Source organism: Tachyglossus aculeatus, chromosome 13 (genome assembly GCF_015852505.1).
Source record: "Tachyglossus aculeatus isolate mTacAcu1 chromosome 13, mTacAcu1.pri, whole genome shotgun sequence".
In the NCBI taxonomy this organism is placed as follows: Eukaryota; Metazoa; Chordata; class Mammalia; order Monotremata; family Tachyglossidae; genus Tachyglossus; species Tachyglossus aculeatus.
Window position 1 is genome coordinate 24,683,936 of NC_052078.1, and position 27,736 is coordinate 24,711,671.

The window sequence follows — 27,736 nt, forward strand, 5'->3', positions numbered from 1 at the left end:
CTAAAAAACACACATACACACACTCTTTCTCTTCCACCTAAAAACACACACACACACACTCTTTCTCTCACCTAAAAAACACACAGATACAGTCTTTTGTCTAAAAAATCCACACACACACACACTCTCTTAAAAAAACCATACATACACACATTATTTCTCTTTCTTTCACCAAAAAACACATATATACACACACTCTTTCTTTCTTTTGCCTAAAAAAAACCACACACAAACACACACTCTTTCTCTTTTTCACCTAAAAAAAACCACACAGATAGTCTTTCTTTCATCTAAAAAAACCACACATACACACACTCTTTCGCTCAAAAAAACCATACATTCACACATTATTTCTCTTTCTTTCGCCAAAAAACACACATATACACACACTCTTTCTCTTTCTTTTGCCTAAAAAAAAAAAACACACACACTCTTTTTCTTTCTCTCGTTTTCCCGGGCCTGGCTGGTTTCCTTGGTCTAAGACAAAACCATTTGGGATCCAAACCCAACCAAAGCCTGCATTCTTGAACAGTTGGTCTCTGGTAAGATCTTGGCTTAAGGAGAGCACTTATAAATCCTCTGTAGTGACTTCACTGCATAAAACCAAATCAAGGAAGGTTTGGAGATGCTCCTTTCCTCCCCATCCCCTTCTACATGGCAGTGGGAATTGGGGAGGGAAGAAGGAAAGAGTCTAAATTCAGCTGAGATCTAGTTGGCTTCAAGTTTTGTCCTGGTGAGACCCAACACAAGCTGCGGCCTGTCAATCACTCCATCAATTAATATTATTTTTGATCACCTACAGTACGCAGAGCCCTGTACTAAGCCACTGGGAGATTTCAGGTCCCATGACATGGAGCTGGCATTTGTTTAAATAACTAATACGACTTTATTTGGAAGGAGCAGAGTGAAATTAAACGTATCTACCGAACGCTAATCGTGTTTAGGATCTGAAAATAGATCTTTTGCTTAAAAGAGAAGCAACATAAACTAGTGGGCTAGTACGGGCCCGGGATTCAGAGGACCTGGGTTCTAATCCCAGCCCCATCATTTGCCTGCAGTGTGACCTTGGGCAAGTCACTTATCTTCTCTGCACCTCAGTTTACCCATCTGCAAAACAGGGATTAAATACCTGTCCTTCCTCCTACTTAGACTGTGAGCTTCTGACCTGACTATGTCTGACCTGACTAACCTAGAGAAGCAGTGTGGGTTAGCGGAAAGAGCCCGGGTTTTGGAGTCCGAGGTCATGGGTTCTAATCCCGGCTCCGCCAATTGTCAGCTGTGTGACTTTGGGTAAGTCACTTCACTTCTCTGTGCCCTAGTTATGTCACCTGTAAAATGGGGATTAAGACTGTGAGCCCTACATGGAACAACCTGAATACCCTGTATCTACCCCAGTGCTTAGAACAGTGCTTGGCACATAGTAAGCGCTTAAAGCAGTGTGGCGGAGAAGCAGCATGGCTCAGTGGAAAGAGCCTGGGCTTGGGAGTCAGGTCATGGGTTCAAATCCCGGCTCCGCCAATTGTCAGCTGTGTGACTTTGGGCAAGTCACTTCACTTCTCTGTGCCTCAGTTCCCTCATCTGTAAAATGGGGATTAAGACTGTGAGCCCCCCGTGGGACAACCTGATCACCTTGTAACCTCCCCAGTGCTTAGAACAGTGCTTTGCACATAGTAAGCGCTTAATAAATGCCATCATTATTATTATTATTATTACGAGAGTGGAAAGAAAGGGAGGAATCAAGGATAATGCCAAGGCTGCAGATGGAAAGAAAAGATAGTGGTAGGGTTAACCAGGATGGGAAAAATAGCTAGACTAAAGGATTTGGGAGGGAAGGTGATGTCCTAGAAATAAAAGGAAATGAGAGATTGCAGAGGAAGAGAGTGGGGCCAGCGTGGAATATCCAGGAGTTACCTGCATAGTGTAGAAGCCACGGAAATGGATGAACTCCTCAAGAAAGTGAGGATAAAAAATTGGAAAAGAAAGGCACCCAGAACGGAGCCTTGAAGGACACCCACAGTGAAGAGGCAAGAAGCAGCGAAAGAGATTGAGAAGGGAGTGGATTGAGAAGAAAGCAGAGAACCACGAGAGAACTAGGCGGGTAGGCTAAGATTAGATACCACCGCCAGATATGAAAGTGATCCCCTCCTACCTCACCTCCCTTCTCTCCTTCTCCAGCCCAGCCCGCACCCTCCGCTCCTCTGCCGCTAATCTCCTCACCGGGCCTCGTTCTCACCTGTCCCGCCATCGGCCCCCGGCCCAAGTCATCCCCCGGGCCCGGAATGCCCTCCCTCTGCCCATCCGCCAAGCTAGCTCTCTTCCTCCCTTCAAGGCCCTGCTGAGAGCTCACCTCCTCCAGGAGGCCTTCCCACACTGAGCCCCTTCCTTCCTCTCCCCCTCGTCCCCCTCTCCATTCCCCCCCATCTTACCTCCTTCCCTTTCCCACAGCACCTGTATATATGTATATATGTGTGTACATATTTATTACTCTATTTATTTATGTATTTATTTTACTTGTACATATCTATTCTACTTATTTTATTTTGTTAGTATGTTTGGTTTTGTTCTCTGTCTCCCCCTTCTAGACTGTGAGCCCACTGTTGGGTAGGGACTGTCTCTATATGTTGCCAACTTGTACTTCCCAAGCGCTTGGTACAGTGCTCTGCACACAGTAAGTGCTCAATAAATACGATTGATTGATTGATTGATCCACAGGCTCAAAGGCAGCCATGAGGGTTGAGGACAGGGAAAAGTCCGACAGATTTGGCAAAGGGAGGAAAGTGAGAGCTCAGTGGAATGAAAAAATGGATTGAAATAGATTGAAGACCAGAGGCTGGGAAGCTAGGGTTCGGGAAGTTGGCTCTTCAGGATACCAGCTGAAGCTCTCCAGCCTAAAGGCTCACTCCATGGGAGGAACTATCACTGTGACAGCGATGTCACTCGTTCTCTCGCAATTTTATGGAGAGGAAGGAATTTGTCCACCCTGCTCCCTTGAGCCGGAAAGAGGGCAAGGGAGAAGTCGAGATGGCGGCTCCATCCTAAACCACCCCGGCCTGAGAAACAGGAGGTCCCTGTCATCCTTGTCGGCTGTGTGACCTTGGGCAAGCCACTTAACTTCGCTGGGCCTCAGTTCCTTCATCTGTAAAATGGGGATTAAGACTTTGAGCCCCCCCTGGGACCACCTGATCACCTTGTATCCCCCCCAGCGCTTAGAACAGTGCTTTGCACATAGTAAGCTCTTAATAAATGTCATTATTATTACTATTATTATTATTATTCTCTGGGCCTCAGTTTTCTCATCTGTAAAATGGGGATTAAGACTGTGAGCCCCCTGTGGGACCACCTGATCACCTTGTATCTCCCCCAGCGCTTACAACAGTGCTTTGCACATAGTAAGTGTTTAACAAATACCACCATTATTATTATTATCCTTTTGGGGCACAGTTCACCCTGGAACTGCTCTTGCCCTCCCAGACCGTCTCCTCCGAACCCATAAAATCAGCGAGCACAGTACGATTCTTTGCACCTTCCCGCTCTCTCTCCCTCCTTCCCCATTTTAACTTTCCTCCTCTCCTCTCCCCACCTCTTCTGTTTCAGTGGCATTACTGGGTCTTTGCCCACCAACTTTTTTCAAAAGTTGAATTTAATATGACTCTTCCCCTCCTCTCCAGAAAGACTGTGGACCCCTATCGTTGAGGATCAGGAAAGGGGTTAGAAGAGAGGAAGTGGTGTATGTGGTCAAAGATACTGGCAGTTAAATATGGGGAAGCCAGTCAGAGATGGGCCTTAAAGCCCAAAGCCAGGAATTTGAATTTGATGGTGAATACAGAACCACTGTTGTCAGATTCTAGAAGAAGAATGATAGAATCAGATCAAAATATATATTGTCCAGTAGTAGTTAAAATATAATGAGAAACAGCATGGCCTAGTGGATAGAGCATTAAGCCTGGGAGTTGGAAGGGCCTAATCCCGGCTCTGTCACTTGTCTGCTGTGTGACCTTGGGTGAGTCACTTAACTTCTCTGTGCCTCAGTTCCCTCATCTGTAAAATGGGGATTAAGCCTGAAAGCCCCACGTGGGACAGGGACTCAGTTCGGCCTGATTACTCTGTACCTACCAGAGGGTTTAGAACGGCATTTGAAACTTAGTAGGCGCTTAGTGAAATTAACAAATACCATTAAAAAAAGAAATAATAATAATAATGATGATGGCAGACGGTTTAGAACGGCATTTGAAACTTAGTAGGCGCTTAGTGAAATTAACAAATAGCATTAAAAAAAGAAATAATAATAATAATAATGATGGCATTTATTAAGCGCTTACTATGTGCAAAGCAGTGTTCTAAGCGCGGGATAGGTTACAAGGTGATCAGGTTGTCCCTCGGGGGGCTCACAGTCTTAATCCCCATTTTCCAGATGAGGTAACTGAGGCCCAGAGAAGTGAAGCGACTTGCCCAAAGTCACACAGCTGACAATTGGCGGAGCCGGGATTTGAACCCATGACCTCTGACTCCAAAGCCCATGTTCTTTCCACTGAGCCACGCTGCTTCTCAATGGGATGGGCAGAGAAGTAGAGGCTGGAATCAGTGAGGACTGCAAGGAGCAAACACAACTCTTCACTTCTCCTTGACTCTGAAATGCCCCAACACTATCTGAAAATGGTGGTTAACTCCCACGGTTTGACACGGAGGGTTAAATCCAGATTATCGAATACAGATTACTGATTTCAATTCTCCCTAAAGCCGATCCGACTCCTGCTCGTCTGATCACTCCCCCTTCTAAACTGTAAAGCCGTTGTTGGGTAGGGACCGTCTCTATATGTTGCCAACTTGCACTTCCCAAGCGCTTAGTACAGTGCTCTGCATACAGTAAGCGCTCAATAAATATGACTGAATGAATGAATCATTTCAGAGAAGCTCCTCAGCTCCCATTCTTTGCTCTCTTTAGCGCTTAGTACAGAGCTCTGTACACAGTAAGCGCTCAATAAATACAATTGAATGAATGAATGAATGACTTCAGAGAAGCTCCTCAGCTCCCTTTCTTTGCTCTCTTTAGCACTTAGTACAGAGCTCTGAACACAGTAAGCGCTCAATAAATATAATTGAATGAATGAATGAATCACTTCAGAGAAGCTCCTCAGCTCCTGTTCTTTGCTCTTTCTAGTGCTTAGTACAGTGCTCTGCACATAGTAAGCGCTCAATAAATACAACTGAATGAATGAATCACTTCAGAGAAGCTCCTCAGCTCCTGTTCTTTGCTCTCTAGCCCTTAGTACAGTGCTCTGCACACAGTAGGCGCTCAATAAAAACAAATGAATGAATGAATGAATCACTTCAGAGAAGCTCCTCAGCTCCTGTTCTTTGCTCTCCCTAACGCTTAGTACAGTGCTCTGCACACAGTAAGCGCTCAATAAATATGACTGACTGATTGACTGAATGAATCACTGAATGAATGAATGAATCACTCCCTTCCCTCAGCCCTGCCCTCAGACTCTGACCCTTTTCCACCTCCCCCGGCCCCAACGTGAACATTTTGTGGAACTGAATGAATCACAGAGGATCTTCCACTGTCCCCAGACCCTGCTACAAGAAAAGTGTCCTTAGACAATGATAATGTCCCAGCAGTCAACATCCCATCTCCATAAGCCCTTTCTGGCCGAATCTGCGTGGTTACACGGAGGACTGAGTCACTATCAGTGAATTCAGGCAGTGTAGACAGCAGAAGTAATAATAATAATAATAATAATAATAATAATAATGGCATTTGTTAAGCACTTACTATGTGCAAAGCACTGTTCTAAGCGCTGGGGGGGATACAAGGTGATCAGGTTGTCCCACATGGGGCTCACAGTCTTAATCCCCATTTTACAGATGAGGGAACTGAGGCTCAGAGAAGTAGATTTTTCCATGAGGCTAGGATTGAATTGATTAACAATACAATCTGGAGACACAGTCCCTGACCTCAAGGAGCTTGCACTATAATGCTTTAAGGTGGTAAATATTTTGGGGGCTGCCCCAAAATCCAGATTTGTAGCTGCCCAAATACCCATATTCCTTGCAGTTTAGCCAGCCAGTACTTCAGGGAGATGCAGTCATCCAAGCAACCTCTTTCTCCCCCTCTATTTTCGTTTCTCTCACCTCCTTGCCCTGTGGGCCTGGCCATCTGGATGCCGGGGTCAGCAGCTTCTGAATAATAATAATGATAATAGCAATAATGGCATTTATTAAGCACTTACTACGTGCCAGGCACTGTTCTAAGCGCTGGGGAGGTTACAAGGTGATCAGGTTGTCCCACGTGGGGCTCACAGTCTTCATCCCCATTTTCCAGGTGAGGGAACTGAGGCACGGAAAAGTGACTTGCCCAAAGTCACCCAGCTGATAAGTGGCGGAGCCTGGATTAGAACCCATGACCTCTGACTCCCAAGCCCAGGCTCTTTCCGCTGAGCCACGCTGCTTCTCTAAATCCACTACTGAAAGGCAACTCACTCTCTCTGGGATCTGACCCAATCTAGACCCTCCTTGGATTCCTGGGATACTTTCATAACCCTCACGTTCACTGGCTGGGAATGGCCTAACAGTTTCAAACTGCCTAATATGGCTCCTAAATAGCTCCAAACTTTCCAAGGTCTAGAATATTTCCCAGATATCCTCCTTCAAGATGAAAAAAACTCCCCGTGCCTGTATAACAGGCATTTAAGGCACAGCTACAAACCAAAGGGATGACAAATAGGGAAATAGGCATATTAGACAAAAAACAAGGACAAATCTTCTGCGAGATAAAAGCACTGGGGGATTTAGCCGTGTGAGTCCCAGTAGCCGTGATGCATCTTTGCCTGCCAACCCTGTTGAAAATAATCCCCAGTGAAAGACAGTGATTGCAACACAAAGTGACAGAAAGGAGTGCTAAAGCCATTTGGCTTTTATGCATATTTATATTCTTATCAAACGGACATATTTACTGAAACACTTGGAAAACAGGAGCAAAGGCATTCATTTAAATGCCAGAAATCTAGTAAAAGATGCTAATTTGACCTTAGTGGAACATATCAACGTCACTGACACTGTTTCAGAATGGTTACAGTTTACTGGTTTAGGTCAAGAGTGTCAGAAGCATAAAAAAAAAGGGATCCTGATGTGTGGATCTTTCCTTAATAGAGCACGTGAAAAGGATGCAGCGTGTTTCATTCCATACAGGGGCATATCCCAGGTTACGACCACCCTGCAAAATGGGCTACTCGGGGAAACGTCTGGCACTAAAATCCCAAGATTCATGTCCAACTGCAGCCATTCAATCAACTCGCTCCCCACCCTTTCCTCCCTTCGCCCTAATAATCCCTTCCCACTCTCACCGGTTATCCCTTCGCCCTTCACCCTAATCCCTTCCCTTCCCAGTTATCACCAGTTTTCCCCTTCCCACACCATCTCTGGCTCATCCCTAGAGGCTGCGGTATAGACTAGTGATGCCCGTTCCCTTCTCGGGATCGCACTTGGAGAGTTTCCAGTAATAATAATAACAATGATGGCATTTATTAAGTGCTTACTATGTGCAAAGCACTGTTCTAAACACTGGGGAGGTTACAAGGTGATCAGGTTGTCCCCCGGGTGGCTCAAAGACTAGAGAGCAAAAGCTAAGACAAGTGATGCATGTGACACGAATCACCACCAGAAATCACTGGCCGCCACAAATCGCCTGTGGCCCAAAATTCATTCAATCGTATTTATTGAGCGCTTACTGTGTGCAGAGCACTGTACTAAGCGCTTGGTAAGTACAAGTTGGCAACATATAGAGATGGTCCCTACCCAACAGTGGGCTCACAGTATAGAAGGGGGAGACAGAGAACAAAACAAAACATATTAACAAAATAAAATAAATAGAATAAATATGTACAAATAAAATAGAGTAATAAATATGTACAAACATATATACAGGTGCTGTGAGGAGGGGAAGGAGGCCTTGTAACCTCTCCAGAGCTTAGAACAGTGCTTTGCACATAGTAAGCGCTTAATAAATGCCATCATAAAAAAGTCACTTCATTTCCCTGGGCCTCAGTTCCCTCATCTGTAAAATGGGGATGAAGACCGTAAGCCCCACGTGGGACAACCTGATCTCCTTGTAACCTCCCCAGCGCTTAGAATGGTGCTTTGCACATAGTAAGCGCTTAATAAATGCCATCATAGAAAAGTCACTTAATTTCTCTGGGCCTCAGTTACCCTCATCTGTAAAATGGGGACGAAGACCGTGAGCCCCACGTGGGACAACCTGATCTCCTTGTAACCTCCCCAGCGCTTAGAACGGTGCTTTGCACATAGTAAGCGCTTAATAAATGCCATCATAGAAAAGTCACCTAATTTCTCTGGGCCTCAGTTACCTCATCTGTAAAATGGGGGTGAAGACCGTGAGCCCCACGTGGGACAACCTGATCGCCCTGTAACCTCTCCAGCACTCAGAACAGTGCCTTGCACATAGCAAGCGCCCAATAAATGCTATTATTATTCCCAAGCGCTTAGTCCAGTGCTCTGTACACAGTAAGTGCTCAATAAATATGAATAACTGACTGAATGAATGACTGAATGAAGGAGCCGAGCGGGGAGGGGCAGGGCCGGAGGGAGGAGAGAAGCGGGCCAGGCTATGCCACTGCACAAGTGAAACACCCCTGCCATCGTAAGGCACAGTGTTGTATTTACCAAACACAAATACTGCTGGATTTAGCACACTTTTGCTCCCAATCTGGGCTAGGTTCCTATAGCCGACTGCTGTGATCGCATCCCATCACATCCTCCATTTCCCTCCCCACACCAGTCCTAGCCCTGGGAATGGGGATGGAGGCAGAACAAGTGTAATGGTCCTTGGACAATTTCCCTTCCCCTTTCCCTTCCCAGCTCATTATCACGAGCTACAGCTGAAGTGGGAAGGAAAGAAAGAAAGGAAGAGGTGTATTGGAATGGAGTTTGCCACATGGCCTCTGCTGTGAGCCAAGTTTAAATAAAAATACTAGGATGCGGGGGCAAGGGGGGCTGGGGAGATAGGGGAAGAGCGGGGTAACTCTGTGGTATGGAGGAAGGGAAAGCCCCTAGGAACAGGGGTGGGGAAGGAGCAAGAGAAGGAGGATAATAATAATAATAATAATTGTGGAATTTGATCAATCAATCAATCGTATTTATTGAGTGTTTACTGTGTGCAGAGCATTGTACTAAGCGCGTGGGAATTACAAGTTGGCAACATATAGAGACGGTCCCTACCCAACAGTGGGCTCACAGTCTAGAAAGGGGAGACAGACAACAAAACAAAACATATTAACAAAATAAAATAAATAGAATAGATATGTACAAGTAAAATAAATAGAGTAATAAATATGTACAAACATATATACATATATGCAGGTGCTGTGGGGAAGGGAAGGAGGTAAGGCAGGGGGATGGAGAGGGGGAGGAGGGGGATAAGTGCTTACTATGTGCCACACGCTGTACTAAGCACTGGGGTGGATACAAGCAAATAGGGTTGGACACAGTTCCTGTCCCAGGTGGGGCTCACAGTCTCAATCCCCATTTTATGGATGAGGGAACTGAGGCACAGAGAAGTGATGTGATTTGCCCAAGGGCACACAGCAGACAAGTGGAAACTTGTACTTCCCAAGCGCTTAGTACAGTGCTCTGCACACAGTAAGCGCTCAATAAACACGACTAAATGAATGAAAGTGGCAGATCTGGGATCAGAACCCAAGACCTCCCAGGCTAGCAGAGAGGGAGCTTAATAAATTGCACGTACGTTTATGGGAAAATCTACTCCAAAATACAGCCATTCATTATGGAACCTCATTTTCGCGGACCATATAATAATGATAATTGTGTTTTTTGTTAAGTGCTTACTCTGTGCCAAGCACTGAACTAAGCACTGGGGTAGAAACAAGGTCATCAGGTCCTACGTGGGGCTCACATGCCAAGTAGGAGGGAGCACAGGTACTGAATCCTTATTTTGCAGATGAAGGAACTGAGGAACAGAGAAGTCAAGTGATTTGCCCAAGGTCACACAGCAGACAAGTGGCAGAGCTGGGATTAGAATCTAGGCCCTCTGATTCCCAGACCCATATCATCATCATCAATCGTATTTATTGAGCGCTTACTATGTGCAGAGCACTGTACTAAGCGCTTGGGAAGTACAAATTGGCAACATATAGAGACAGTCCCTACCCAACAGTGGGCTCACAGTCTAAAAGGGGGAGACAGAGAACAAAACCAAACGTACTAACAAAATAAAATAAATAGAATAGATATGTACGAGTAAAATAAATAAATAGAGTAATAAATATGTACAAACATATATGCATATATACAGGTGCTGTGGGGAGGGGAAGGAGGTAAGATGGGGGGGACGGAGAGGGGGCGAGGGGGAGAGGAACGAAGGGGCTCAGTCTGGGAACGCCTCCTGGAGGAGGTGAGCTCTCAGTAGGGCCTTGAAGGGAGGAAGAGAGCTAGCTTGGCGGATGGGCAGAGGGAGGGCATTCCAGGCCTGGGGGATGACGTGGGCCAGGGGTCGATGGCAGGACAGGCGAGAACGAGGTACGGTGAGGAGATTAGCGGCGGAGGAGCGGAGGGTGCGGGCTGGGCTGGAGAAGGAGAGAAGGGAGGTGAGGTAGGAGGGGGCGAGGTGATGGACAGCCTTGAAGCCCAGGGTGAGGAGTTTCTGCCTGATGTGCAGATTGATTGGTAGCCACTGGAGATTTTTGAGGAGGGGAGGAATATGCCCAGAGCTTTTCTGGACAAAGATAATCCGGGCAGCAGCATGAAGTATGGATTGAAGTGGAGAGAGACACGAGGATGGGAGATCAGAGAGAAGGTTGATGCAGTAGTCCAGACGGGATAGGATGAGAGCTTGAATGAGCAGGGTAGCAGTTTGGATGGAGAGGAAAGGGCGGATCTTGGCAATGTTGCAGAGCTGAGACCGGCAGGTTTTGGTGACGGCTTGGATGTGAGGGGTGAATGAGAGAGCGGAGTCGAGGATGACACCAAGGTTGCGGGCTTGTGAGACGGGAAGGATGGTAGTGCCATCAACAGAGATGGGAAAGTCAGGGAGAGGGCAAGGTTTGGGAGGGAAGACAAGGAGTTCAGTCTTCGACATGTTGAGCTTTAGGTGGCAGGCAGACATCCAGATGGAGATGTCCTGAAGGCAGGAGATGCGAGCCTGGAGAGAGGGTTACCCATATCCCACCTACATCACAGGATATGCCGGTATTTTTTTTTTAATTAAAAAAAAATCATTTCCATGACCCCTTCCTGGAGGCAATTGGTGCACTTCCCCTAGAAGTTTCCCTTCTGGGCACATGGCAAGGAAGTAAACTGCAGTTTTCTGAAATATTAAAAGGCAGAAATTGGCTGGAATACCACTAAAGTCACATTTGTTTTGTTTAACTAATTAAATGGAAATAATTCCACCAGGATGGTTTTGAAGGCTTGAAACAATTTAAATTTCCAAAGTGACTCATCTAGGAGGGAATTTCTCATAGCCCTTTGCATTCAAAGACAACGCTGTTCTTCAGGCAACTACTTGGTGTGTCTGACTGAGGCTGAAGACTGATTTCTGACCTGTGGCCTGCCTTTCTGGGCTAGTGAATGGCTCCAACTCCTTTCCCAGAGCCTGGGATTCTTTGAGGCTATGCCTACACCAATCAATCAATCAATCAATCCGAGGTATTTACTGAGCACTTACTGTGTGTGTAGAGCAATGCGCTAAATGCTTGGAAAAGTACAACAGTAGGTAGAAGCAATCCCTGCCCACAAGGAGCCTACAGTCTACTGTGGGGAGATAGACATCGAAATACATTACAGATAGAGGAAATAATAATAATATATAATAATAAGGATCGTTATAGAAGTGTTGTGGGGCTGGGATGGGTATCAAAGTACTTAAGGGGTACACAGATAAGTGTGTAGTCAATGGTGAGGGGAGGAGATAGGAGATATAAGGGCATTATATTAGATATAATATATATAATATATATATAGATAGGAGATATGAGGGCCTTACATTAGATATAATATATATAAACCAGAGATATAAGGGCCTTATATTAGATATAATAGATGGATAGATAGATAGATAGGTAGATAGATAGATAGATAGATAGATAGATAGGAGATATAAGGGCCTTATATTAGATATAATATATAATAGATAGATAGGAGATATAAGGGCCTTATATTAGATATAATATATATGATAGATAGATAGATAGATAGAAGATATAAGGGCCTTACATTAGATATAATATATAATATATAATATATAGATAGATAGGAGATATAAGGGCCATATATTAGATTTAATATAAATAATATATTATATATTAGATTAGAGGCCTTCCCAGACTGAGCTCCCTTTTTCCTCTCCTCCTCCCCATCTCCCCCCGCCCTACTTCCTTCCCCTCCTCACAGCACCTGTAAATATGTTTGTAGAGATTTATTACTCCATTTATTTTACTTGTACATATTTACTATTCTATTTATTTTGTTAATGATGTGCATTTAGCTTTAATTCTATTTGTTCTGACGGCTTGACACCTATCCACATGGTTTGTTTTGTTGTCTGTCTCCCCTTTCTAGACTGTGAGCCCGCTGTTGGGTAGGGACCACCTCTATATGTTGCCGACTTGTACTTTCCAAGTGCTTAGGACAGTGCTCTGCACACAGTAAGCGCTCAATAAATATGATTGAATGAATGAATATAACGTCTGGGTCAGGGAAGGCCTCTTGGAAGACCGTTTTGATGGTGGGGAGAGTGGTGGACCGTCTAATATAAAGGGGAAGAGGGGTGTGGGATGGGTCGGCGGCAAGGTAATAATAATGATAATAATAATAATGGCATTTACGAAGTGCTTACTCTGTGCAAAGCACTGTTCTAAGCACTGGGGAGTATACAAGGTGATCAGGTTGTCCCACGCGGGGCTCACAGTCCTCCATTTTCCAGATGAGGTAACTGAGGCCCAGAGAAGTGAAGTGACTTGCCCCAAGTCACAAAGCTGGCAATTGGCGGAGCCGGGATTTGAACCCATGACCTCTGACTCCAAGGCTCGGGCTCTTTCCCCTGAGCCACGATGAGGTACAGAGAGTAGGCTGGCATTAGCGGCATGAAGTGTGCGGATTGGGTTGTGGGAGGAGATCGGTTTGGTTAGAAATGACGAAACGAGCTGATCGGGGGCCTCAAAAACACCATTCATTCATTCAGTCGTATTTATTGAGCACTTACTGTGTGCAGAGCACTGTACTAAGCGCTTGGGAAGTACAAGTTGGCGAAATATAGAGACGGTCCCTACCCCCCAACAGCGGGCTCACAGTCTAGAAGGGGGAGACAGAGAACAAAACAAAACATATTAACAAAATAAAATAAATAGAATAAATATGTACAAGTAAAATAAATAGAGTAATAAATACATACAAACATATATACATATATACAGGTCTCACAGTCTTAATCCCCATTTTCCAGATGAGGTGACTGAGGCCCAGAGAAGTGAAGTGACTTGCCCAAAGTCACACAGCTGGCAATTGGCGGAACTGGGATCTGAACCCATGACCTCCGACTCCCAAGCCCGGGCTCTTTCCACTGAGCCACGCTGCTTCTCACCTCCAACGTTTTTAACGATTTGATCCCTTTCTCATATTCCTCCTCTCTTTCTCTGTGTCTTTCTCCGTGCCTACATGAGTCCTCGGGAACTTCAATATTCATTCATTCATTCATTCACACAGGCAACATAATGTTTTTGCTCAAACGAACCCCAGCTTTAAACTCCTACATACCTGCTGACCTCTCCCCCTCTCTCAATAACAACTGCTATGAGGCAGTACTCTAATCTGGGAAGGATATATAGGTGTTCAATCCATATGTGCAAACCTACACACACAAATGTCTCTGCCCGGAATTTGACCCAGTTGCATTTCTTTGACAGCTGCTACATTATTACAAAATCACAACCGTCTAGTGGAAATACGGCAGAAGCGAATGAATGCCAGTCAATACGGAGGGGGGAATGTTAGCGCTCTGCTTCAACTCTACAACCCAGGTTATAAGATTCCCGCAGCTGTACCTGTAAACTGTAACTCAATTATAGACTTGACACTTCCCTCTCCCCCACTCCGATAGTTTAACTTAACAAGTATGCAATTGTGACAGGGTTTCAAGTTCATCTGATCATTTTTCCTTCTCTAAAAGGCCAGGCAATGCATATTCTGAAAGGAAATTTCTTTCCCTTTTGGGTTGGGGGGCTGGCGGGGACAGGGAAGAGGTAGATAGAAATAAAGAATTGGCCAATTACCCAGAACGTTTTTTGAAAAGCACATTTCAAAACATTTTTGCTTGGCCCAGCAAAGTATTAACAAAACAGAGCTGCTTAGGACACAATTAATGTCAGAAAATACTTTTTTTTAAAACTTTGTATAGGAAATGAAATTCTTGAAGCTACGGAGCCCATTATATAGCCCAATGTTTTTGACCATCTCTATATGTTGCCGACTTGTACTTCCCAAGCGCTTAGTACAGTGCTCTGCACACAGTAAGCACTCAATAAATACGACTGAATGAATGAACATTCTCTAGGAATAAACATTTACCGCGGAATCGGGAAGGTACGTCAGGAGGCTTTGAAGAATCACAAAACCTTGTAAGCTAACTTTTTTAGCAAAACTTGACTTACTTGTTAGTTTGTTGTGGCTGAGGACCAGTTGGGTGATATGAGACAAAGTAACTGTAAAGAAAATAAACAATTTGCAAGTTAGTAAGAGTTCAATCAGGTCAAGAATGGTATTTCTTGAGCACAGAGCACTCGATTAAAGGTTTGGGAGAGTATAATACAAAAGATTTGCTAGATACCATCTTTGTTCACAGGGAGCTACAGTCTGCAGAGTAGACTGTAAACCTCCAATGGCTACCAATCAATCTGCGCATCAGGCAGAAACTCCTCACCCTGGGCTTCAAGGCTGTCCATCACCTCGCCCCCTCCTACCTCACCTCCCTTCTCTCCTTCTACTGCCCAGCCCGCACCCTCCGCTCCTCCACCGCTAATCTCCTCACTGTATCTCGTTCTCGCCTGTCCCGCCATCGACCCCCGGCCCACATCATCCCCCAGGCCTGGAATGCCCTCCCTCTGCCCCTCCGCCAAGCTAGCTCTCTTCCTCCCTTCAAGGCCCTACTGAGAGCTCACCTCCTCCAGGAGGCCTTCCCAGACTGAACCCCTTCCTTCCTCTCCTCCTCGTCCCCCTCTCCATCCCCCCATCTTACCTCCTTCCCTTCCCCACAGCACCTGTATATATGTATATATGGTTGTACATATTTATTACTCTATTTATTTATTTATTTATTTTGCTTGTACATTTCTATCCTATTTATTTTATTTTGTTGGTATGTTTGGTTTTGTTCTCTGTCTCCCCGTTTTAGACTGTGAGCCCACTGCTGGGTAGGGACTGTCTCTATGTGTTGCCAATTTGTACTTCCCAAGCGCTTAGTACAGTGCTCTGCACATAGTAAGCGCTCAATAAATACGATTGATTGATTGATTGACTGGACGTTAAAATAAATTACAGGTAGGGGACATAATAATTATGGTATTTGTTAAGTGCTTACTATGTGCCAAGCACTGTTCTAAAAGCTATGGATATGGACAAAAGTGCTAAGGGGCTAAGGTGAACATCAAAGTGCCTAAGGGGTACACAACCGAATGAAGAAATGACTCAGACGGGAGGAGAGGGAAGATACAGAAAACGAGGGCTAAAATGTCATAACGCAGAGTCACCGTATATTTCCACCAATATGATCAGAATGACAAAAACGATTGCAATTGAACAAATGAATTTTGAAAACTCTAATTTTAAAGAATTAATCACTCCCAAAGCTTATTCCCTTAATTCAACTGTAGATTCCCAAGGTCAGGGATGAGAATATTACGATCATCAGCAATCCCACTGCTGCCTTCAGGCCACAGGGGATCGTGGCGGCGGGAATACGCCACGCACGCCAGGCCACGGGGGACGATCCGGGCTGCAGGTGGGACGTAGGAGAGACGTCGGCAGGGAGATGGATAAGACTGAGGTACATCAAGTAGGTTGGTATTAGAGGAGCGAAGTGTACAGGCTGGACTGTAGTAAGAGAGCAGCGAAATGAGATTAGAGGGGGCAAGGTGATTGAGAGCTTGAAAGCCTAGGATAAAGGGTTTCTGTTTGAGGCAGAGGTGGATGGGTAACCACTGCAGGTTCTGGAGGGGAAACGTAGACTGAATATTTTTGTATAAAAATTATCTGGGAGGCTGAGGGACGTACGGACTGGAGTGGGAAGAGACAGGAAGCATGGAGGTTGATGTGCTAATCAAGGTGGGATAGGATAAGTGCTTGTATTAACGCAGTAGCAGTTTAAATGGAGAGGAAAGGGCAGATTTTAGCGATAATGTGAAGTCTGAACTGACCGGATTTAGTGCTAGGTGGAATATGTGGGTTGAATGAGCGTTAAGTCAAGGTTAAGGCCAGGCTTACGGGCTTATGAGACAGTAAGAGTGGTGGTGTTGTCTACAGTGATGGGAAAATCAGGGGGAGGACAGGGTTTGAATAGAAAGCTTCATTCATTCAATCGTATTTACTGAGCGCTTACTGCGTGCAGAGCACTGGACTAAGCGCTTGGGAAGTACAAGTTGGCAACATATAGCGACGGTCCCTACCCAACAACGGGCTCATAGTCTAGAAGGGGGAGACAGACAACAAAACACGTGGACAGGTGTCAAGTCATCAGAATAAATAGAAATGAAGCTAGATCAATCAATCAATCAATCGTATTTATTGTGCGCTTACTGTGTGCAGAGCACTGTACTAAGCACTTGGGAAGTACAAGTTGGCAAGACAGTCCCTACCCAACAGTGGGCTCACAGTCTAAAAGGGAGAGACAGAGAACAAAACCAAACATACTACCAAAATAAAATAAATAGAATAGATATGCACAAGTAAAATAAATAGAGTAATAAATATGTACAAACATATATACACATATACAGGTGCTGTGGGGAAGGGAAGGAGGTAAGATGAGGGGGATGGAGAGGGGGACGAGGGGGAGAGGAAGGAAGGGGCTCAGTCTGGGAAGGCCTCCTGGATGCACCTAGATGCACATCATTAACAAAATAAATAGAATAGTAAATATGTACAAGTAAAATAAATAGAGTAATAAATCTCCCCAGCACCTGTGGGGAGGGGAAGGAGGTAAGGCGGGGGGGGATGGGGAGGAGGAGAGGAAGAAGGGGGCTTAGTCTGGGAAAGCCTCTCAGTCGTAACCTAGGCATCTCGCTTGTCTCCTCCCTCTCCTTCAACCTCCATATTCCGACCAAATCCTTTCAGATCTTCCCGCACAACATTTACATTTCCAGAATCTTCCCCTTCCTCTCCATCCCAATGGCCATGATCTTGGCCAAGGCCTTATCATATCCTGGCTTGATCACCAACAGCATCAGTGCTGACTCTTCCTGCCTCATGTCTCGCCCCTCTCCAGTCCATATTTCACTCTGTTGCCCAGATCGTCTTTCTAAAAGACCATTCTGCACAAAACTCCCCACTCCTCAAGATCCTCCAGTATTCACACCTCTCTCTCTCTACACGATGCAGAAATTCCTGACCATTGGCTTGAAGGCATTCAATCGGCTCTCTCACCCCTACTTATCCACCTTCTTCTCCCTTACGACCCAACTCACCCTCTTTTTTCCGCTCATATCATTATGTTACTCTCACACTCCCAATCTCTTAAATGCCTCCCCTCCCCTCCAACAGTTTCCCCATCTTCAAAGCCCTCCTGAAATCTCATCTCCTTCAGGAGCCTTCCGCGATTAATGTTTCATCTTTCCCACCTTCTATCTCCCCAACTGTCGCCTCCATCCTTCTGCATCGTTTAAATACCTATGCAGTCCCAACCCCCTGAAGGCCTTATGTATATATGGCATTTTCTCCTGACAACAGTATCTGCCCATCACCACCTGGAAATGACAGTCTTAGAAGGAGCGGGAAGAGGTACTTTATCTCCATTTCACAGATGAGAAAATTGAAGCACGGAGAGGTTAAATGACTTGCCCACGGTCAAACAGAACCTAGGCCTCCTCATTCCCATGACCATGCTCTTTCCACTAAATCATGCCACTCCTGCAATTTGTTTTAATGTTTGACTCTCCCACTAGATCATAAGCTCCTTGAGGGCAGGAATTATGTCTACTAATTCTGTTGTTCTCCCCTAAGTACAGTGCTCTGATAGACTGATTGATCGTTTGAAGATCCGATATAATTTCTTCCTAAAAAGTTCATAACCAACACCCATAGCCCTGGCACGCTTCTCACCGACTTCAAAAATTATGGCTGCAATCATATCTACTGACAAATCTAAACCTACCTGAAGTGATAAACTCACCATGACACAGGAAAAAAAATACCCAAATGGTCAAGGGAAAGTGTGACCTTCTCTCCACTTAAGATTGTAAGCATCAGCCTGGGACAATACATTTGTTATAACCTTTACATCAGTCAGGCTTAGTTTTGGAAATTCTCAATGTCTCTTTCAATAGAATATTGCCAAAATGCAATAGATTTTTCTCTCCTTGCCTCTAAAGGACAAGGCAGAGATTTTTCTGAAGAATGACATGCAACTTAGCCTCCCCAGCCCTCTTGAATGAATGGCAAATGAATGTTTTCCAGGATGAACTGCTCCTCCCCCCCACCATTTTCTTTTTTAAAATGGTTGCTCACTTTTGATGGTGTAGATGTCTTTGGTTGCGGCGAAAGAAAGGCAATCATGATAGGCAAGAGATATCATTGCCCAGAGAACCCTGGTTACCTCCATTCCCTCGCCCCCTCCTACCTCACCTCCCTTCTCTCCTTCTCCATCCCAGCCCTTCTCACTGGGCCTCGTTCTCACCTGTCCCGCCGTCGACCACTGGCCCACGTCCTACCTCTGGCCTTGGAATGCCTTCCCTCCTCAAATCCGCCGATCACTCTTTCCCGCCTTCAAAGCCTTACAGGAGGCTCACCTCCTCCGACAGGCCTTCCCAGACTAAGCTCCCCTTCTCCTCATATCCCCCTCCCCATCGCCCCCATGCCCCCGGCCCCACAGCACATGTGTATACATGTACATATCTATAATTCTATTTATTTATATGAATGTGTTTACTTGTTTTGATGTGTATATATCTATAATTCTATTTATTTATATTGATGCTATTGATGCCAGTTTACTTGTTTTGATGTCTGTCTCCCCCCCACCCTTCTAGACTTTAAGCCCACTATGGGCAGGGATTGTCTTTATTGCGGAATTAGACTTTCCAAGTGCTTAGTATAGTGCTCTGCACACACTAAGCACTCAATAAATACGACTGAAGGAATAATAATAAAGATGATGGCATTAATTAAGCACTTACTATGTGCAAAGCACTGTTCTAAGCACTGGGGAGGTGATCAGGTTGTCCCACGGGGGGCTCTCAGTCTTAATCCCCATTTTCCAGTTGAGGTAACAGGCTCAGAGAAGTGAAGTGACTTGCCCAGAGTCACACAGCTGACGATTGGTGGAGCCGGGATTTGAACCCCTGACCTCTGATTCCAAAGCCCGGGCTCTTTCCACTGAACCACACTGCTTCTTGAATTTATAGTCTCACTCCAACCATCCAGGATGGTTCTGATCCTTTTCTTGGGCGGGAGATAAGAACGGATCTGGGCCAGAAACTCCATTTCAGGCCACCTTCAGCTGAGGGGCCACAACCAACGACAAGAATCCTGCCGGGGTGGAGATCCGGATATGCGCAGAAGAACGGGCCCACACAGCTCCCTGGGAAAAGTGTGTCTTTCATCAACTGTATTAATTGAGCGCTTAGAGAAGCAGTGTGGCTCAGCGGAAGCAGCCCGGGCTTTGGAGTCAGAAGCTCATGGGTTCAAATCCCCGCTCCGCCAATTCTCAGCTGTGTGACTTTGGGCAAGTAACTTCACTTCTCTGGGCCTCAGTTCCCTCATCTGGAAAATGGGGATTAAGACTGTGAGCCGCCCATGGGACAACCTGGTCACCTTGTAACCTCCCCAGTGCTTAGAACAGTGCTTTGCACATAGTAAGCGCTTAATAAATGTCATTATTATTATTATTACTCTGTGGAGAGGTTGGGTTCCTCCCTCCTGACTTGATCTGGCCCAAAAATTTCAGCAATAATGAGGAAGCAGGATAAGCGCCCTGGCCTGGGAATCAGAGAGCCTGGGTTCTGAATCCGGCTCAACTGCTTGCCTGCTGTGTGACCTTAATAATAATAACAATAATGATGGCATTTATTAAGCATCAGCATTCTCCATTTACTTTCTCATTCATTCAATCATATTCATTGAGCGCTTACTGTGTGCAGAGCACTGTACTAAGCGCTTGGGAAGTACAAGTTGGCGACATAAAGAGACGGTCCCTACCCAACAATGGGCTCACAGTCTAGAAGGGGCATTAGGTAGAAGTCACAGGTAGAAGACTTGAAAACAAGGCACAGTGAGTTTGGAGAAAGTAAAAGGAGAATGCTGATGAATGCCTCCAAGTCAGTTGTCAGGAGTTTCTGCTTGATGTGAAGATGCCTTGGAGATTTTAGAGAAATGGTGAGACACGTGCAAACTGGAGTTTTTTTAGAGATTAAACAAACAGCAGAGTGAACAGCAGGAGAAGCAGCATGGCTCAGTGGAAAGAGCCCGGGCTTTGGAGTCAGAGGTCACGGGTTCAAATCCCAGCTCCGCCACTTGTCAGCTGTGTGACTGGGCAAGTCACTTCATTTCTCTGGGCCTCAGTTCCCTCATCTGGAAAATGGGGATGAAGACTGTGAGCCCCCCATGGGACGACCTGATCACCTTGTAACCTCCCTAGTGCTTAGAACAGTGCTTTGCACATAGTGAGCGCTTAATAAATGCTATCATTATTATTTTTATTATTATTAAGTACAGTCTGTTTAGGGGAGAGGCTGGAGGCGGGGAGACCAGTGCTGAGGATGACCTAGCCATCAAACCAGGATATGACAAACACTTGGACAATGGTGGTGGTCACTCGGATAGAAATTAGGTGCCCAGCCTGGAGTCCGGTGCCCCCAAAGCTGGTAGGGCTGGAAAGACGCGTGAATGCGCCCAGGAGGAAGGGGCGTGGCTGAGCGGAAAGAGCCCAGGCCTGGGAGTTAGAGGACCAAGGTTCTCATCCCGGCTCTGCCACGTGTCTGCTGTGTGACCTTGGGTGAGTCACTTCACTTCTGGGCCTCAGTTCGTTCATCTGTCAAAGAGGGATTCAATACCTGCTCTTCCTCCTACTCAGACTGTGAGCCTCACGTGGGACTTGATGATCCTGGCTCCTTCCCAGCGCTCACTACAGTGCTTGGCACAATGGGTTCAAATCCCAACTCCGCCACTTGTCAGCTGTGTGACCTTGGGCAAGTCACTTAACTTCTCTGGGCCTCAGTTAGTTCATCTGCCAAATGGGGATTCAATACCTGCTCTTCCTCCTACTTAGACTGTAAGCCTCACGTGGGACCTGATTATCGTGGCTCTTTCCCAGCACTCAGTACAGTGCTTGGCACAATGGGTTCAAATCCTGACTCTGCCACTTAGCTGTGTGACCTTGTGCAAGTCACTTAACTTCTCTGGCTTCAGTTAGCTCATCTGTAAAATGGGGATTAAGTCCCCCGTGGGACAGCCTGATTGCCCTGTAACCTCCCCAGCACTTAAACAGTGCTTTGCACATAATAAGCGCTTAATAAATGCCAATATTATTATTATTATTATTATTATTAGAAAGGAACAGGGGAATTTGGACAGGCTGTAGAAACAAAACCAACAAGATTTAGCAACAGAATGGACATAAGAAAAGAGAGTGGGGAAACAAAGATAATGTCAAGGTGGTTGTCTGTGGAAATTGGGAGGAGAGCAGTGTTGTCGGCTGTGATGAGAAAGATGGGTGGAAGAGAGGAATTGGAAAGGATGAGGAGTTCAGCTTGACATTTCGGGACTGAGTTCCAGTGGAGATTTCTTTCACGCTAGAGGAAATGTGAGATTTGCAGATACGGGGAAAGGTTAAGGCTAGCAAAATAAATCCGGGAGTCATCCGCAGAGTAGTATCCGAAGTCACGGGAGCATATGAGCTCTTAGACGAGCGAGCATAAAGTGAGAAGAGTAGGAAGAGACTCAGAATAAAGCTTTGAGGGACGTTTGAGTTCCGGGAGTGAAGCGAAAGAGAGGCCAGAGATGGACGCCGATAAAGAGTGGCGCTGAATTGTTGAAACCACGAATCCATAGGGTTTCCAGGATCTGGGTCAATGGTGACTAAAATATCAAGGTGGACTACAAAAATCATTCTATTTATTGAGCACTGTGTATAGAGCACTGTCCTAAGCGCTTGGGAGAGTACAACACAATATCACAGACACAATCCCTGCCCACAGTGAGTTTACAGTCTAGAGAGGGAGACAGACATTGACAGAAATAAATAAATTACGGATACATACGTAAGGGCTGTGAGTTGGGGATGGTGAATAAAGGAAGCAAGGCAGGGTGATGCTCAGGGGACCGGGAAAAGAGGAAACGAGGGCTTGGTCAGGAAAGGCCTTTTCAGAGACGATATGCCTTCAGTAAGGACTTGAACGTGGGGAGAGTCATTGCCTGTCGGATATGAAACAGGAGGGCATTCCGGGCCTGAAGCAGAGGCGGGCGAGATAGAAAGATGGAAGATCGAGAAGCAGTGTGGGTCAGTGGAAAGAGCCCGGGCCTTGGAGTCCGAGGTCATGGGTTCAAATTCCGGCTCCGCTGTGTGACTTTGGGCAAGACACTTCACTGCTCTGGGCCTCAATGGCCTCATCCGTAAAATGGGGATTAAAACTGTGAGCCCCCCGTGGAACCACCTGATCACCTTGTAACCTCCCCAGTGCTTAGAATGGTGCTTTGCACATAGTAAGCGCTTAACAAATGCCATCATTATTACAGCGAGTGGGTTGGCATTACAGGAGCCCAGTGTGTGGGCTGAGTGGTCACAGGACAGTCACAAGGCGAAATAGGAGGGGGCAAAGTGACTGAGCGCTTTAAAGTCAACGGTAAGGAGCTTCTGTTTTGACGCGGAGGTGGATGGGCAACCACTGGAGGTTCTTGAAGATAAAGTGGATTTGGCAGCAAGGAGATCACTGATGGACCTGGAGAGATTTCAGTGGTGTGAGAGATACAGAACCCATATTTTACTGTGTCAAGAAGGGCAATAGAAGAAAAGTACAGCTCCTCCGCTCTCGCGCACAAGCTGCAGAATACTGCGGGCACAAATCCAGGTGCCGGGAAGGCCTTGTCTATCAAATTCATCTTTCCCTCCTTTAATTCTGCCCTCTCCTCTGCCCGGCAACAATCCTTCCCCTCCCACCCCCAACCTGTGGGGGTCCTTCAGGGTTCAGTTGTTGGTCTTTTTCTCTTCTCCATCTACACCCACTCCCTTGGAGAACTCATTCGCTCCCACGGCTTCTGTGCGGACAATACCCAAATCTACATCTCGCTCCCTCTCTCCAGGCTTGCATCTCCTCCTGCCTTCAGGACAGCTCTACTCAAATGTCCTTCTGCCACCTCAAACTCAACATGTCCAAAAAGAGAGCTCCTTTATCTTTCCTCCCAAACCCCGTCCTCTCCCGGACTTTCCCGTCACTGTAGAGGGCACAACCATCCTTCCCGTCTCACAAGCCCGTAACCTTGGTGTCATCCCTGACTCTGCTCTCTCATTCAACACACCTATCCAATCCATCACCAAATCCTGTCAGCCTTCACAACATCGCCAAGATCCGCCCTTTCCTCTTTTATTCTGATGACTTGACACCTGTCCACATGTTTTGTTTTGTCGTCTGTTTCCCCCTTCTAGACCGTGAGCCCATTGTTGGGTAGGGACCATCTATGTTGCCAACTTGTACTTCCCAAGCGCTTAGTACAGTGCTCAGCACACAGTAAGAGCTCAATAAATATGATTGAATGAATCCAAACAGAGAAGCAGCGTAGGTCAGTGGAAAGAGCGTGGGCTTAGGAATCTAAGTCATGGGTTCTAATCCCGGCTCTGCCACATGTCTGCTGTGTGATCTTGGGTGAGTCATTTAACTTCTCTGAGCCTCAGTTCCCTCATCTGTAAAATGGGGATTAAAACTGTGAGCCCCACATGGGACAGCCTGATCACCTTGTATCCTCCCCAGCGTTTAGAACAGTGCAATGCAAATAGTAAGCACTTAACTAATGCCATCATTATTATTAGTAGTAGTACAATCATTCATTCTATTCAGCCTGGATTACTGCTTCAGCCTCCTTTCTGATCTTCCAACCTCCTGCCTCTCCCCGCTTCAGTCCACACTTAACTCCTCTGCCCGGATTATCTTTCTTCAGAAACCTTCAAGGCACATCACCCCCCTCCTCCAAAATCTCCAGTGGTTGCCTATCCACCTCCATTTCAAAATCTCCCCACTACTGGCTTTAAATCTCTCCATCACCTTGCCCCTTCTTACCTCACCTTCCTTCTCTCCTTCTACATCCCAGCCCACAGACTCCACTCCTCCCATGCTAACGTTCTCACTGTACCTTCATCTTCCCTGTCTCGCCGCCGACCTCCGGCCCACATCCTACCTCTGGACTGGGGTGTCCTCCCGCCTCAAATGCACCAGACAATCACCCTCCCCGACTTCAAAGCCCTACTGAAGGCGACCCTCCTCCTGGGGGGTCTTTCCAGACAAAGCCCCCACTTTTCCTCATCTCCCACTCCCTTCCGCATCACCCCAACTCATCTCTCCGCCCCACAGCACTTATGTCTACGCATATTGTATAATATGTCATGCATTATATAGGTATTATATAGGTATTATTTTCTTTATACTGATGCCCATTTATTTGTATTGATGTCTGTCTCTCCCTCACTTCCCACCCAGACTCTGAGCTCATTGTGGGTGGGAATTGTCTCTATTACTATATTGTACTTTCCAAGTGCTTACTACAGTGTTCTGCACACAGTAAGCGCTCGATAAATACGGTTGAATGAATGGATGAAAGGCACTCGCCGCCTCCCTTCTTCCTTCCCTGACCACAGTCTTCAACGGCTTATTTTTCAATGGCTCCTTCCCCACTGCTTTCAAACTGGCTCATGTATCCCCTATTCTAAAAAAAACCTCTCCATTGACACCATGGTTCCTTCCAGTTATCACCTCACCTCCCTCCTACCATTCTTCTCCAAACTCCTTGAGTGAGGTGTCTACACTCACTGCCTCCACTTGCCCCTCCGATTTTCTTTCTGCCCCCCTACAATCTGGATTCTGCCCCCTTCTCTACATGGAAACTGCCCCCACTAAGGTCACCAATGACCTCATTCTTGCCAAATCCAACAGCCTCTACTCCATTCTAATCCTCCTCAACCTCTCAGTTGCCTTCAACACTGTGGACCATGCTTCTCACCTGGAAACATTACCTAATTTTGGCTTTGGTGATTCTGTGCTCTCCTGGGCCTCCTCTTATCTGTCTGGCTGTTCCTCCCTTGGAGACCTCATTCACTCCCACAGCTTCAACTTCCACCTCTATGCAGAAGATTCACCAATCTACCTCTCCAGCCTTGACCTCTCTCCTTCTCTTCCATCTTAAATTTCCTCTCACCCTCAGGACATCGCTACTTGAAGGCCCTGCTGATGCCTTAAAATTAACGTGCCCAAAAGGGAACTCTTCTTCCCATGCAAACGCTGGTTTCCTCCCTGACTTCCTTATAGATGACACCACCGAACTCCCTGCCTCACAGGCCAGGGAGACTGGCATTATCCTCCACTCATCTCTCTCAGTTTACCCACATATTCAATCGGTCACCAAATCCTGTCAGTTCTACTTTCACAACACCTCTAGAATCCACTCTTTCCTCTCCTTGCAAACTGTTAGCAGGCTGATCCAAGCACTCATCATACCCCACCTTGATTAGTAAATCAGCCTCCTCACCGGCTTCCCTGCCTCCTGTTCCCTCCCCTCTCCAGTCCATACTTCACTCTGCTGCCGGGTCATTTCCCTAAAAAAAGTTTAATCCAGGCCTCCCTACTCTTCAAAAACTTCCAGCGGCTGACTGGAAACTCCTTACCGCTGACTTCAAGAGACTCAATCAGTTCTACCCCTCCTATCTTACCTCAATTGTCCCCTATTACACCCAACACACAAACAACCCTCCTCTATTAACCAAACTACAAGCAATCGCAAACAATTACTGTGTGCAGAACACTGTACTAAGTGTCTGGGAGAGTACAATACAACCGAGATAGACACAATGCCAGTCCACAAGGATCTTACAGCCTAAAGGGTGAGACAGAAAATAGACATAAATTGTGGATTGGTCCATAAGTGTTGTGAGGGTGGGGTGGAATATTAACTGCTTAAAAGCGACAGATCTGAATGCACGAGTGATGAGAACAGGACAGCGAGTCAGGGAAAAGAGGGCTTAAATGGGGAAGGCCTCTCGGAAGAGTTGCGATTTTAATAAGGTTTTGAAGGAGGGGAAAGTGGCGGCCTAGCAGATATAGGTGGGGAGAGAGTTCCAGGTCTGGGGGAGGATGTGGGAAAGAGGTCGGCAGTGAGATAATACAAGATTGAGTACTTTGGTGTTAGAGGAGCAAAGTGTGCGGCTGAGTTGTAGTAGAAAATTTGTGAGGTAAAGTAGGAGGGGCTGGGCTGATTGAGTGCTTTTCATTCATTCATTCATTCAATCATATTTATTGAGTGCTTACTGTGTGCAGAGCACTGTACTAAGCGCTTGGGAAGTACAAATTGGCAACATATAGAGACGGTCCCTACCCAACAGCGGGCTCACAGTCTAGAAGGGGGAGACAGACAACATAACAAAACATATCAACAAAATAAAATAAATAGAATAAATATGTACAAATACAATAGAGTAATAAATACATACAAACATATATACATATATATACATATATACATATACCCGCTTTAAAGCTGATAGTAAGGAGAGCGGATAGTAAGGAGTTTCTGTTTGATATGGAGGTGGCTAGGCAATCACTGGAGGTTCTTCAGGTATGGGGAGATGTGGACTTTTTTGATAAAATCATTCAGTCGTATTTATTGAGCGCTTACTGTGTGCAGAGCGCTGTACTAAGTGCTTGGAAAGTACAATTCGGCACCAAATAGAGACAATTCCTGCCCACAACAATGTCTAGAAGGTGTGCGGGGAGGCAGACATTAAAACAAGTCAACAGGCATCGATGTAAATAGAATTATATATTCATTCATTCAATCGTATTTATTGCGAGCTTACTGTGTGCACAGCACTGTACTAAGCACTTGGGAAGTACAATTTGGCAACATGGAGAGATGGTCCCTACCCAAAAACGGGCTCACAGTCTAGAAGGGAGTATATACACATCGATAATAAAATAAATGGAATTATAAGTGAAGTATGGGCTGAAATGAGGCGAGAAAAAGGCAGAGAGGTCAGAAGGGACCCTCAGGCTGTCTTCAAGATGGGACGCTTAGTACAGTGCTCTGCACACAGTAAGTGCTCAATAAATACGATTGAATGAATTTGATAAGTGCTTGGATCAGCATAAAAGCAGTTTTAGCACCGCTGTGAAGGTAGGACTGGCAGGATTTGGTGACAGATTGAATTTGTGGGTCGAATGAGAGATGAGAGATAATGAGAGATAATGCCAACAGTAATAATAATGATGATGGCATTTGTTCAGCACTTACTATGTGCCAAACA

The 27,736-nt window shown here is 45.9% G+C and overlaps 1 protein-coding gene across 1 annotated transcript in view; it reads right to left on the reverse strand.

Moving 5' to 3' along the window:
• RSU1 (Ras suppressor protein 1) overlaps nucleotides 1-27,736 on the reverse strand; it is a 227,433-nt gene that overhangs the window by 175,959 nt on the left and 23,738 nt on the right. The window contains exon 2 of the mRNA XM_038755737.1: nucleotides 14,679-14,729. Within this exon, the coding sequence (XP_038611665.1) occupies nucleotides 14,679-14,729 (51 nt within the window). The remainder of the gene's footprint in view (nucleotides 1-14,678; nucleotides 14,730-27,736) is intronic.